The sequence below is a fragment of the Martes martes genome (assembly GCF_963455335.1).
Source record: "Martes martes genome assembly, chromosome: 1".
NCBI classification, from domain to species: Eukaryota; Metazoa; Chordata; class Mammalia; order Carnivora; family Mustelidae; genus Martes; species Martes martes.
In genome coordinates, this window is record NC_137888.1 from 125,353,733 (window position 1) to 125,368,997 (window position 15,265).

General features: G+C 39.0%; 1 protein-coding gene across 2 annotated transcripts in view; it reads right to left on the bottom strand.

The window, feature by feature from the left end:
- Nucleotides 1–15,265, bottom strand: part of PPP2R3A (protein phosphatase 2 regulatory subunit B''alpha) — a 203,330-nt gene that overhangs the window by 113,597 nt on the left and 74,468 nt on the right. Inside the window, exons 1-3 of one of the 2 annotated variants that reach the window (XM_080808038.1) lie at nt 12,404–12,872; nt 8,433–8,699; nt 580–683 (exon numbers count right to left, since the gene is read on the bottom strand). In XM_080808038.1, the coding sequence (XP_080664164.1) occupies nt 580–683; nt 8,433–8,699; nt 12,404–12,535 (503 nt within the window). In that variant the 5' untranslated portion in view covers nt 12,536–12,872. Of the gene's footprint in view, nt 1–579; nt 684–8,432; nt 8,700–12,403; nt 12,873–15,265 lie in introns of those variants that run through there. The other variant, XM_080808037.1, reaches the window with a different exon arrangement.

Here is a 15,265-nt window from a genome sequence, read left to right on the forward strand (position 1 = left end):
TAAGCACTGAATAATGTATAGAATTGTTGAATCACTATATTGTACACATGAAACTAATATAACATTGTAGGTAATTATACTGGAATTAAAAATGGAGGGGGAACCTTGTCAGGATGTTTATATTTGTTTCTTAACAGGAGTTTCAAAGAGTGATGATTAAAATCTCCTAGAATTCAGTTACTTTTGATAAATCAACTAGATATAGATCATGAGGATGAAAGCTGTATTTCTCACATGACACAGGTGGTCTGCTCCCCTTAAAGGAGAGTCTTTACTTTTATGTCACTGTTACCAAGTCAAATCCTAAGACCCAAATTTAATAAGCAAAACTAAGAAACTTTCAAAGAGTTACTAGAAAGGTATCTTTGAAGATCTCTTTTACTGATTAGACTTGTAAGATAAAGACCATGGAAAAAATTTCTGTGTGGTTATAAATAGTTGTGAATCACTGAATTTTACTTGTTCAAATAAAGGATAAAGGAAATTAATAAATGAGTAAAATAAGTGACCTAAATAAAGCACATTGTGAAAACCAGACAATTCTTCGCCTAGCCCCGTAGTGACTGCTCATATACTTACTTTCTCCACATGGCAATGAATGACTGTGCTGATACAAATCCTGTCCTCTCTCCCCCAGCAGCCCTAAACATGGGGGCTTTCCAATAGAGAGGACAGCCACAGAGCTGCAAATAAAACAAATACAGTGTAAGTCAAGGGGCAGTGAAAAGGTGACAGAGCCAAACAATGGGCCCTTGTGGCTTTTACCCTTCATGCCATAGTGGACAGAGGGTTCCTGAAGGAGCAAAACTGAGGCAAATATATAAGCCATGGTAGATTCAGAGAGGAAGAGGGCAAACAATGAAGGAAAGGGAAATCCATTTACCTTTTCTCCAAGTTCATTTATGTGATGTGTCTTTTCCTTTCCTGATAGTTAAAGCAACCAGTCTCCCTTCCTACCACTTGGTTGGTCACTTGGTGTTAGTACACTCTCCCACCCATCTTTTCTTTGATTATTATGCTATTAAGCTCCAGGGTCAGGGAGAACTGTAAAAGCCTAGACTGTTGAAGAAAATAGCTATCTACATAAATGGTTATAATGCAGATATAAGGTTAGAGATAAAAATCAAAATGCTATCATTTATTTATATATTAGAAACTACCACAAATGGCTACATATTATAAAAGCCTTAGGAGGAACTGGGAATGATTATAAAACTACAATATACAACTACAATACTCTAAAAGGTTTTTTTCCCCCTTCAATAAAAAACTCTTTCTTTCAATTAATTATACTCTCACAAGAAAAAGTTCTTACCAAATTTACCTGCTTTCTCCCTAGAGGGAAAAATTCTTTCGAGTAATAACAGTATCTAATAGTAGAGAAAGTTTCCAAATGTTCCCAACTTTGTACATGCATGTAAAACATATTCCCAAATTTGGAACCTTAGAAGGAGTTGTATCTTGGTATAAAGTAGGTATAGACACAGGATCCTACAAAGGGAAGCTTTTCCTTTGGAGGCTGACTGGATGTGAATCTATACTAGATTCTGGTGACCCTGCTCCTGGTGTTGAGGTCTCAGTGCATGGGGAATCCCCACAGAAGCATGAGGACCACCTGGGTGAGATTATGAGTCTGAGTTATGCTGAGAGAACAGCCAAAGGCTGCTGGATTCACACTGGAGATGAGGATATGGAAGGTGAGATTCGAGCAGAGGGAGGTAAGTACAGGGCAGAAATAATAGCTGGTCCTGCCTGGGCCACTAAATCATGTTAGGCAAACAGGATGGAATTTAAGATTTCTTAAATCCAGAGGTCAAATACCTCCACTGAGGTCAAGAATGAGGGAAAGGTGTTGCTTAGCAACCAAATGGATTTTGTTTATTGTGTAAATTATGACTGCCTAAGTACAAAGCTCACAATTAATATACTTTGGGTGGTAAATTGTCAACTCCACTTTCCAATCCCAATCTTCCCTTTCATGCAGAATGGTAGTCTGCCAAGAAAATGCTCTTAGATGTGACAGGCAACTGGCAACTGCTAAGAAAGCTTAAAACAATAGTCTGTATTGTAGAGGTGGGAGTACAGAGCCCGAAATATAGAAAGTAAGTACAGGGAGAGATTGGAACTGGCTTGCCAAAGTGCTTGAAATTCCCATCATTATAGTTACTCATGGATTTTTCTGAATTGGAAGACTCAGGAATCTTCCAGCTCAACCTTGGGAAGTGGTCACCATGCCTTAGCTGAAACACTACCAGGGACTGTGTGTTTATATAACTTTCATTCCCTTGGATTATAGTCTTTTTCTCCAGAAAACTCCTGTTAAAATGCATACATATGAGTTCCTAAGGAGTAGTAAGTTGGTGAGAGACTGACACATACATTTATTATGACTCAAAGGCAAAATCCTAAGAGATAAGTTATAGAATGGATAGGTTTTAAAATAGATTGGGGGGCACCTGGGGGCACAGTCAGTTAAGCATCCAACTCTTGCTTTTCGCTCAGGTTGATCTCAGGGTAGTGAGATCAAGCCCCGCATCAGGCTCTGAGCTCAGCGTGGAGTCTGCTTAAGACTGTCTCTCTCTCCCCCTCTGCCCCTCCCCTTCACTATCTCTCTCTGAAAATAAATAAATCTTTGAAAAAATAAAACAGATTGAAAAGGGCTGGCCTATTTTTCTCATAGTGGGGTACCGTAAATAGCCACGTGTTAGGCAGGCAGCATGAGGGTATTAGCCCTTGGAGAAAATGCCAAAGAAAAAAAATGCAATGTAGACATTACGCTTTGGCTATTTAAAAAAATGTACAGCTGGTTATATCTGCTTAAAACCAAAGAACTAAGAAAAAGGGTGTCAGAAGATCAATAAGAACCTAAAAAAGTAAATGATAGTAACCTGAGGGCAACAGGATAGAGACTTTAATAACAGAGGAGAGAATAAGCCAGTGTCAAGACTTTTTTACAAGAAAAGTGGAGATATGGAGGGAGATACAGAAAATGGGTTTAGGAAACTCAAGAGGAGGAGGAAAAGTCAGTCTATGGCAATCAAAATTGCTGGAGCAAGGAAAATCTAACAACTATAATGTGACATAAGGATGGCCCAACAACATTAAGAATTGAAAGCAAGGCCATCTAATGAGTCACATAGGAGGAGGAGATGATTATCCAATACCTGCGATGTTCTTTAATATTTAAAATGTCTTATGCCTGTTATTTCATTTGATTATCACAAAATCCTCATGCAGAAGAGGGCAGGTATTTTCAGCCCATTCTACCGATGAAGAAAAATAAAGGTACAGAGAAGCTGCCTTACAGGACACAGGCATGATAGGTCAAGGCAGTGCTACCTGAGCCAGAAGAGAGAAGCTGATGATCTCTGTAAGTTCAGAAGACACTTTCACTCTTCTTCTCAACTTTCTGCTAGTGGTTAAAACTCAATGGTGAGTCTTCTGATCCCAAAGACAAATGCTTTTCTTTTTTTTTTTTTTTAAAGATGTTATTTATTTATTTGACAGACAGAGATCACAAGCAGGCAGAGAGGCAGGCAGAGAGAGAAGGGGAAGCAGGCTCCCCGCCGAGCAGAAAGCCTGACTTGGGGCTTGATCCCAGGACCCAGGGACCATGACCTGAGCTGAAGGCAGAGGCCTTAACCCACTGAGCCACCCAGGAGCCCCGACAAATGCTTTTCTTACTATTCTTCAGTGTATGTTCCTACTCTGCTTTCCTCTCTCTTAGATTCATTCTCTGTATTAATTTCTTCTCCCTCATCACTTAAAGCTGTGGGAAAAAGTACACACTACACACTGAGAATTTAATCAGAAATGGGTATTAATGTCTCCAGGGCTGTTTGAGGTAAAAAATGAATTAGCTAAACTTTAGCAATAGATGCAGATTTCATAAACACAGCGTTTTCTTTGCACTTCAAAAAACAGACCCCAGTCTCTACAGCTACACTCAAGTGTCACTAAGAGTAGACTGCAGACTAAAGCTGGCCTTCCCAACAGCTTTATAGACGACAAGAATTCTGAGACGGGTTCATTTATTGCTCTACCTCTCCCTTCATTGTCCCTTAAAGGCTGTCTTTCTTCTCTACCTACACCCAACTTGTCATGAGAATACAAGCACATGCAGTGCAAATGTTATGGGCACAGAGTTCACCCTCTGGCAGAGAAGACTGATGCACACGAGAAAAGAGAACTGAAAACAGGATGCTTAGTGAGTGTTAACAGACAGCCATAGCCAAGTAAAAGCTGGGTTAAATGGGGATTAGCTAAAGGCAAGAGATGATGACATAAATCTGTTGAATGCTAGAGGACCACTGAACCATGGAGCAGGGCAGGGCTACAGTGAGACAAGGGCAGAAGGGCCACAGCAGAAGGGCAGAGACAAGGCTGTGGAAAGGCAGAGGAGAACAGGATCCTCAGTCAAGCAGGGAATATTCAGAGGAGGAAAGCTGACCTACAGTGATGAAGTTCTAGAACCTGGGTGAGGTTCGGTGGGCTGAGGTCCGGAGCCGATGACCAAGAAAGAATTCTTGAGACATCTTTGGTGCAAAATGGTGGTTTATTAAAGCACGGGGACAGGACCCGTGGGCAGGAAGAGCTGCTGCCCCGGGTTGTGAGGGATGGCAGGTTCTGTACCCTGCGGTTGGGGGAAGGTGAGGGAAACGGAGGTTTGAACGGAGTTTTCATATGTTAAAGGAGGCCTCCAAGGTGCAGGGATACCGGAGGCTTGATCAATGCTGTCGTTTGGCAAGCCATTAACATCAAGATAGTTGGGAGATTCCTGGTGGAATGTCACAATCCTGCTATCAAGCGTCTTTGTTAGTCAGATTTAGGTATAGAAGAAACTTAACTTCACTTACATTTCCTTCTACCCCAGCCTCCTTCAGTTTTGTTTATGGAGGGGAGGGTGACATTAAGGCTTGAGGAACTGAGTCGTTTGCCTCTGGAAATTGTGCTATTGATAATGTAACTTCTTTGTTAAACCAAGGGAGACTCCTGTCTTGCAGGATTGTGATCTCAGCAAGTTAACTATTTGTTTTGGCAGTCAGGGGTACCTGAGGAATGCCACACACATCACCGAGGGGAGCGGATGGAGAGGGGGTGCAAGGTGCCAGCTTTTGCTTTGTCCTCAGCCAGCCTCCCGCTCCCTCATCAACAGGACTTGTATTCCAGACAGAACAGGTGTGGGTCTCACTTGGATTGGCTCTGCATTTGTGGTGTGCCCAGCAGAGCACCAGGAACTATTATGTCCCTTAATCTGGACAGTTTCTCCTTGTCTGCCTACCTGAAGTAATCCATGAAACTGCCTGTTTCTCTTACCCACACTCTTGGCATGTTAGAAATAACCTTGTTTGGCATTTATGCAGTTAATATGTTATTTCTAAATGCAGATTTCCTTCAGCCTTACTAAATTCTGTCTCTTGGATTTAGATTCATAGTACCACCTCATTCAGATAATTTACCATCTTGGCTCATACAGTTGCCATCTCTCAAAGTTTTGGGTAAGAAAATACCAATGCCCTGAAAGAACCAGTAATTTATTTGGGTGGACACTGATTGGAAGTTAGCTAACAGTATGTTAGCATATGCTCAGGGGAGATAACATATGGTAGAAACAGCGCAATGCCAGGAGTTAGAGGACTAGCCTCCTGACATGTGCTAGTTCGTGACTTCAGGTTAAGTACTCATAGAACTTCAGTTTCCTTAAGTCTAAAATAGAGAGGTAATAGGTGAGCTCTCATTTCTGCAATGAGAGTTTACTTTTCATCAGAAATATCTAAGGGATTAACAAGCAAGTTCTAAGATGGGGGGTGAAGAAGGTGGGAATAAAAAAAGAATTCCTTTTGTTTCTCCTAAAATCACTCTAATTTACAAATGAACTATTGGGATTTCATCAAGACAAAAAACTTTTGCACAGCAAAGGAAACAGTCAACATAACCAAAAGAAACCCACAGAATGGGAGAAGGTACCTGCAAATGACATATCAGATAAAGGGCTAGTATCCAAAATCTATAAAGAATTTATCAAACTCCACACCCAAAGAACAAATAACCCAACCAAGAAATGGGCAGAAGACATGAACAGACATTTCTGCAAAGAAGACCTCTAAATGGCCAACAGACACATGAAAAAATGCTCCACATCACTCAGCTTCAGGGAAATACAAATCAAAACCACCATGAGATACCACCTCACACCAGTCAGAATGGCTAAAATAAACAAGTCAGGAAATGACAGATATTGGTGAAGATGTGGAGAAAGGGGAACCCTCTTACACTGTTGGTGGGAATGCAAGCTGGTACAGCCACTCTGGAAAACAATATGGAGGTTCCTCAAAAGGTTGAAAATAGACCCTAAAACCCAACAATTGCACTACTGGGTATTTACCTCAAAGATACAAATGTAGTGGTCCGAAGGGGCACATGCACCCCAATGTTTATAGCAGCAATGTCCACAGTAGCCAAAATAAGGGAAAAGCCCAGATGTCCATCAACAGATGAATGGATAAAGAAGATGTGGTGTGTATATAAACACACACACCCACACAGATGATAGAATACTACTCAGCCATCAAAAAGAATCTATCTGCTTTACTTTTTTTTTTTTTTTTAAGATTTTATTTATTTTACAGAGATCACAAGTAGGCAGAGAGGCAGGCAGAGAGAGAGGAAGGGAAGAAGGCTCCCTGTTGAACAAAGAGCCCAATGCGGGGCTCGACCCCAGGACCCTGGGATCATGACCTGAGCCAAAGGCAGGGCTTTAACCCATTGAGCCACCGAGGCACCCTTGCTTTTTTTTTTTTCAATAAAGATTTTTTTTATTCATTTGACAGAGAGAGAGGCAGTGAGAGAAGGAACACAAGCAGGGGAGTGGGAGTGGGAGTGGGGGAAGCAGGCTCCCCACTGAGCAGGGAGCCTGAGGCAGGGCTCGATCCCAAGACCCTGGGATCATACCTGAGCCGAAGGCAGACACTTGATGACTGAGCCACCCAGGCTCCCTGCTTTACTTTTTCTAAGTGTGGTATTTTGCTTCACACAATATGCTCAATAATTTGATTAAAGAGAAGAATATAAAACAAAAAAACCCAAAAAACCCGCAACAGTAACAAATGTTCTGAATGTAGGTAGAGAAGAGGGCAGGACGTGACTGGAGTGGGGATTCAGGGACTTCTCCAAAGACATGATGGAAGGATGAGTGAAGTGGGGGTTGGCAGGAGTGGAAGCCCATTTTGGAGGGGAGAACTGGGAGAGCCCAAATGCAGAGGCAATCCTATGGGAGGGCAATTAGGTCAGGCTGAGGCAGGGAATAGTGGTTTGGGTTTTGTCCTCAAGATCAGTAGTGTCCAAACTTTAAAATCTTATCCCTGAGGGGTACCTGGGTGGCTCAGTCAGTTAAACATCTACCTTTGGCTCAGCTCATGATCCCATGGTCCTGGGATCGAGCCCTGCATTGGACTCTCTGTTCAGTGAGGAGCCTGCTTCTCCCTCTGCCTGCTGCTCCCCCTGCTTGTGCTCTCTCTGGCAAATAAATAAAATATTAAAAAAATGTATTATTCCTGAAAGCAGGGGAACTGTGAAAGTGCACACGGGGTCTCAGGAGCTTCCACTTAATCTACTACTTGCCCACATGTAAACCCCTAGTTTATTAAACCCCTCTGCCTCTTGAAGCACAGCCTGAACCGCTGCTAAATCCTGATATGATCTGACTCTTCAGTTTATATGCACGAAAATAAAACTCAAACAAAACAAAGCGAAGTACTGCTACAGATGGTGAGCTAGGGAATGCCATGATCAAATATAATCTGATGCTCATGCTCAGTATTAATTGTTCTAGGAGGAGACTGGAGATGTAGCATCCAGTTACTGAAGATATTCAGTAGTCCTGGCATGAAAGGCTAAGATCCTAAATTAGAAGCAGTTGGGTATATTGGAAAGTATCAAAGACTTGGTTCCTAGCAGAAAATCCATTCATTTCTGAGTAGAATTAGTGTTGAGCTGGCCCAATGGTTCCCTGTCTGGCTTCAGGGCTGAGTTACAATCAATGGGTGACAACAAAAAAAGACATTTATATTCAATACAAGGGAAATTTTTCTAACAAGTGAGGCTATTTAATAATGGAACAGGTTGCTTGGCAAGACAGTGAGCTTCCTGTCACGGAAAGCATTCAAGCATAGAATAAATTTATGTGTTGATGATGTCATGGATGAAATTCCTATATTAAATGGGAGAATAAAGAGGAAAAACACTAAGGTTTTATTCAAACTTATGAGTTCCATGAAATGGGACCACAGATGGTGTATCAGGATTAAATAATTTTTTCAACAAGGGAAGAAACTAAGCCATGCTTAAAAACAGAGAGCAAAGAGGCAGTGAAGAGAGAGAAATTGGGACTGTTAGAGAAAGAGAGATAATACATCAGTTAGTAGTTACATTACCTTTGCAATTTTTCCCATTTCATAGATGTCCGCTTTCTGATCTTCAATATCCATGAAAGCAGTTTCAATTTTGCTTAGAGTCTGTTCATGATTACTGCAGGCATCGGGGAGTCCTTCAGGAAAGTAGAACTGTGGAATGTTTATGGACAATGGTGCATTCACAACATTATTCACATGAGGAACAGCGGAGAGAGGTTGGGGACTACTTGGAAAGGTGGCTGTAGGTTGAAGAGGTGTTCCAGGTTTCTTTTCTGGTTTGTTTTGAATCTGGAAGGAAAATGTGATTGTGAGACACAAAAATTCTAAACAGCATATATTTCTTGAAAGTCCTGACCAGTAATAAGAATAGAGACAGCAGAGATCAAGAGCTCACTCTACTCTACAGGATGATAAGTTTGCTTCTAGGGAATGCTTATCCATAAAAAGTAAATACATTAATTATCTGTCAATACCCGAGTTTACGTAGATTTATGCTTTAAAAATCCAACAGTGTATTCTGTATCTTCAAGTGTATTCTTAGTCTGTTGGAATTGGATTAGTATATTCTTTTCGAAGACTGTTCATCTTTCTGCACATTTCTACCTCTACTTCAACAGGCACATAGAATAAGTTCTTTTGAAATGCATAAATCTAAAATATATTAGGGGGGCTCCTTTTACCTTCTTCTCTCTAGTTTGACTTTGTCTAGGTAAAATCACCATCAGTCCCTGATGCAGAGAAAGTCTTTGTTAAGAAAATTAAAGAGGTTTAATTTTGGAATGTATTTTACCAGGTTGATTTACTTGCCCCAGGGGCATGCCATTTTTTTCTATGATACACATTTCTCTCATTTTTGGTACACTCCAGTAATAGGCAAGGATGGTGGTTATTAATTTCATCACAGCCAAACTCCCTTCAGAGTTTAATTCATTTATAGTTTATATCATTCCTTTTTCCAAAAAGGATTTGATGTGGTATGCAATAAAGAGAGATAAGAAAAGACAGTATATGGGTGGGGCAGGGATGGTGGGCAATGAAGACATTAAGATTATCTATGATTTAGGGAAAGGGGAAGAGAGGTACACTAACATTCAGGTAGAAGTCTACTTTACCAATGAAGACTAAATTTAGTTCTGAGATTCCTGGCAGAAAAAGCAAAAAGAATTCCATGAAGATTTTCACAATTTTAATTTCTTCTCTTAATTTTGATCAAATTATCTATTAAGGGTCATGGGCACGGCCACTTCATAAAGTACTTCATGAAGTATGAAAGTGTGACATGACTGTTGACCACCATGAACATACAATATTACTCAAATGTTCATTTTCCTTAAGGTATACTAATGCCATTCCTAAAGTCTTAACAATGATTTATCTCTGAGTGGTAGATCTGAGTATCATATTTCCTTTTGACATACGGGCTCATAACAGACCTTTAAACTCAGGATAAAAATCTTGGCTACCCTTGAAAAGCATGAGTATTACAGGAAGACAAGCTTCATTCACATAAATATGTGATGAATATGACTTAATCTTCTCTTGTCATGCATGGCTCATTTTTCAAGTTAATATCTGACACTAATACAGTAGAGTCGAGTCTGTTCATATATTAATACTACTGGGGATATAAAGGCCAGTTGGTCATGCCAAGATTTTGCTGCACTATCAGGATGTCACCCCTATAAAATAACAGACAAGGAAAACATCGCACAGAGAGAAGTAAGGCTAATGAAATATGAAAAACTTAAAAGAAAACAGTGATGGGGGTGCCTGGGTGGCTCAGTGGGTTAAGCTGCTGCCTTCAGCTCAGGTTATGATCTTAGGATCCTGGGATCGAGTCCAGCATCGGGCTCTCTGCTCAGCGGGAGCCTGCTTTCCTCTCTCTCTCTGTGCCTGCCTCTCTGCCTACTTGTGATCTCTGTCAAATAAATAAATAAAATCTTTAAAAAAAAGAAAACAGTGATGGCTCTGATGTGATGAGCTCTCTCACAGTGATGAGTTCCATGACCTCAGGGAAGTTACTTAACATTTTAGAATTCAGTAATAAAATAGATTGTAACTCCTACTTCTTGAAGGTTGTTGTGAAGATTAAAGGAAATTACAAGATGTAACTAATATATAGGTAAAAGATTCAGAACAGTGCTAGGCACAGATATGTCCTTATTTAAGAAAATGAGCCACAAGGCCACAGGGTGAGGTTCTCAAAAGGTTAGGCATACTTTGGCATGGTCCTTCAGATTCAATGAGAAATGATCATTTACATTTGTAAAACAAGTTAAAGTTTACAAACCCCTTTTGACTTAACAAATTGATAATCTGCACATAAACATTTCTCTCTGTTTTAATGCTAAGCTGTAAATATTATTACAATGTCCCATGAGTCAATTTAACAGTAGAAACTGTTCCTAAACTTCTACAAGAAGACATATAATTCTTCAGGGGCTTTATGTTTATATGTAAATAGGTCATTTATATTAGTGTCATCCCCTTTCTATTATTCTATGCTGAAACAGGTCTGTAACTACACGTATACAATCACAAAAATTCTTTTTTTGTTTCCCCAAATGTTTTCTGTGGTGTGACATCCAGGGAGTTATAACCATAGGATTAAGAACACTGGTGCCAGTGGGGATGAAACCCAATAGTCTAGTGAACACGCACTAGTGAAAAAGCTTTAGGGCAAGGCCTTCTATGTTAACTCTACATGTTTGCTTCAACAGAAATAAGTAAAAATTGAGAACAAACCCTGGCTATCTGTCAAAGTTTTTATTTAAATGGGTATTCAATTATATAAGCCACTTTGCTTTCCTTAGTGTACTTGTTAACATCAAGCAATTCACTGATAGGGAAGTATTTTTTAATTCTTTGGTTAATCTGATATTTAACAAAATTGATGTCAATATTTAAAAGGGAAAAGAAAAAGAATGGATTTATTTTGTACTTTTATGTGTTATCAATTTACTTTCCATTGAATTCAATAGAAGACACATAATTTAAAGTAGTTTCATAAAACTAGCCCTTTATAAATACTACAGTTTTATAAAATTTGGGAGATTTACCAGCAAGTTTGGCACTCATTTTGAAAGAAACTTTTTTTTTTTTTAATAAAAATTCAAATTTAGAAACAGCATTAAAATAGACTAGCTGAGGAAAGTATCTCAAGTCTCCATTTCATTTTTGGTCTAAAAACATAGTATCATTTAGTATCCTTATACTATTATGCCACTGTAGCATTTTCAGTATTTGACCCTTTTTGACCTGTTTTTAAAAATAAGCAATTTCATATGGTTCACTCAATCCGAAATTACCCTAGGTCATAATAATTATGAAACTATGGTTTCTTGCTGAATTCTGGGTAGCCATCATTTGTATGACCCTTGATTCAAATACTGTATTCAAGGTAAGGCAAATTGGTAAGTTGTCATCACAGGCAGAAATGACTCAGTATCACAGCTTGCCGAGAGAGGACATTTCTTTTACAATCCAGAAATTAACTGCCATCCTTTGTTACCTACATACATTATATCACATCCACACAACTCTCTCTATATATAATTAGTTCTTCCTTCAAAAGATTACCGGGACTGATACTTTAAAAACAATTCATTACAGATGTATATATGTTAATACAAACATAGTCTATTGATTCAAAGGGCAAAGGAGAATTTTAACACAAAAATTCTACTTTCTCAAAGATACTTCTATTAAATTTGAAATTGTACGATACTTGTTGAGGTGTAATTATTGTCTCTAAAACTGGATTCCCTCTCTACAAGACAAAAATGTGAGTACTGTACTTCAGCTCCAGAAGGTCTATTTTTAAACCTGTTGGAATCTCTCTACAAATAGCTTTCTGCAAATAGCTGAATAGAGGACACAGATTAATTCCTTGATCTAATATCAAGTGAGCTGTAAAATTATTTGTAAGTTAGTTCACTGGGTGGTTTTATTAGTAATAAAAATATTTTAAAAGAAACACCCAAGTTCCAAACCTGTGTCTGCTGAAATGACTTCAGCCGCTTCTTAAACCGTGACGGGAGAACAAAATCACAGCCCCTTGCCAGGAAAGCTAATTCTCCCCTTAAATCCGGGTCCCTTCGTAGAGATGTTTCCTTGATCATCATCTTTGAAAAGTGGATGTTTACTTAGCCACTGTCCAGCACACTTCTGAAGATGGTCAGATTTAAAAAGTTGTCAATCTTGTCAAGTAGAGAGGTATTTTCTTCTTATCTCCAAAAGAAATTAAGTTCAAGCATTGTGCTCTCCCAGTCTCCAGGGACCACAATCCATGCTTGTACTGACATGCAACTGGTTCCCAAATATAGCCAGTGGCTCCCAATACCTGATCATAATTTTCAAGTTAGAAACACGCCTGCAGTGGGCCTGTTGCTCCTTGTAGATAGCTTTTTGTCAAATTGACCTGCACATGTTGAGAATACAGAGCCTTCTGGGAAAGGAAGCACCCACTACTCTAGCACCAAAGTTAGAAACATTACAGCTGGACCTAAAAATAGCAAGTTCTCAGATAATGCTAACTTCTTAAACTCAGAGTATGTGAGATATCAATCCACATAAATCAGTTTCTCCTCAAACTATTAGAAAAAGAATATGTAGAGCATTTTTGGTTTTGCTATTTAGTATTTTATGAAAAAAGAACAAGCTACACTTCAAATTTCAATCTATCATTTTAAGAACAGTTTTTTAAATTTCTTCTTTGAAGGGAAGCAAATACATAAAACCCTCTAGATATATCCAGTGAAAATTTGGAGAAAAACTTTCACCCTCAAATGGTAATATAGAAAGAGGTATGTTGATCTTATATTTTAAAATCAAATCCTTTTTTTCTGGCTTGTGTGCAGAAGCCTATCTTAAGTTATCCAACATACTTTGCTGGAGTGATCCTGGATCTGGGCATATTTGAAAATTTTTTGTCAAAGTGTGGGTTAAGAAAGCGGAACAACTGGGGGCACCTGGATGGTTCAGTTGGCTGGGCGTCTGACTCTTGATTTTAGCTCATGATCTTGGGGTCATGGGGTCAAGGGTTCCTTACCCAGTGCAAGTCTGCTTAAGATTCTCTGTCTCGGGGCACCTGGGTGGCTCAGTGGGTTAAAGCCTCTGCCTTCGGCTCAGGTCATGATCCCAGGGACCTGGGATCGAGCCCCACATCAGGCTCTCTGCTCAGCGGGGAGCCTGCTTCCCTTCCTCTCTCTCTGCCTGCCTCTCTGCCTACTTGTGATCTCTGTCTGTCAAATAAATAAATAAAATCTTAAAAAAAAAAAAAAAAGATTCTCTCTCTCCCTCTCTTTCTGCCCCTGCCCGCACTTGCACACTGTTTCACTCTTTCAAAATAAATAAGTTAATAGAATCTTAAAAAATAAAAAAAGAAAGTGGAACAATTGAATGCCATAAGAAAGCAGGTTTAGATACATGTGAGTGAAATATGGGTACAGTAAAGGTAAAAAAAGATGAGCAAACAGCAATGACATAGTAGTCTTGAATTTGTGACACTTTCTTCTTTAAGGAGATTTAAAGAAATCATCTCAAATTTAAAAAATATTCTATTATTTTGTTATACACTAAACATCTGCCTCATATAGTCATTTACAAATAAAACTTCAAATATCCTCTTCAATCTTTATTTTTGATCACATTATTCAATCAATATTTATTTTCTATTTCTAGAAAATATAAACCAAACATCATTACCAAATAAACCCCCAAACAAAAAATAGCTCATAACTCTCTTCTACTGAACTTTTGTCAAATTTAGTGGGAATTAAATTCTTTGGATTTCCATTGTTTCCTTCATTTTTTTTTTTAAGATTTTATTTATTTCTCAGAGAGAGAGAGAGAGAGAGAGAGAGCGCAGGCACAAGCAGAGGGAGTGTCAGGCTGAGGGAAAAGCAGGCTCCCTGCTGAGCAAGGAGCCCGATGCAGGACTTGATCCCGGAACTCTGGGATCATGACCTGACCTGAAGATAGATGCTTAACTGACTGAGTCACCTAGGTGCCCTGATCTAAATTTTTTAAAATTGATTTCCTTCCAAACATTCTGACGCTTCATGATGTGTACATTGGGCTTATATGTCTAAACCTATGGTTTTCACATTTTTTTTCTTTTTAAGCTGTGGAATTCTCCACTCATACAAAATCTTACATGAAAGCTTTCAATATATAGTATGGTTGACAGAAGATTATGGTTGAAATCACTGTTCTAATACTTTAACTTGGGCTCTTCCATTTCCCCCAATTTCCTCTCACTGGGCTTACATGTTAACTCTGAGCTCTGGCTTTCCCTGATTTTTTTCCTACACTTTTGCCTAGAATAATCTTTTGCTCCTTCATTATTTACCTCCAAATTAAAACATCAAAAAACTCTGTTACGAATGGCATTAGGTCTTAGGCTTATGACTTAATGCTTTTTCAATTAGACTACATCTTAAACTGTATTCCCCTTGTTCTTCCCAACAGCAATGTGGGAGGTGACTCTTCATCCCATCATCCCTTTCCTGCTCCTTCTCCTCAAATCATATATACTCTAACCATCCTTCAAAATCCAACTCAAATTTTACCTATTTCATGAAGGCTTCCCTATGTAAGCCCCCTTTACTACAATTCTCCTAATGAAATACCATTACTCTTAAATGACTTCTACTTAACCTATTCTCTGGTTCAGCCAATGATCTCCATTTCTCCTGTAAAAGAGAGAACCTGACACCTGGAACATACTGATCCATGACTAACAATTTAGTTACTGTTATGTTCTCATATTTCTTATCACAGTAGTTGCTTAATAAGAGTTGGTTGTGCCTGTACCCACTTGTTTATGTTGGCTATACTTTTTACAGTAATTA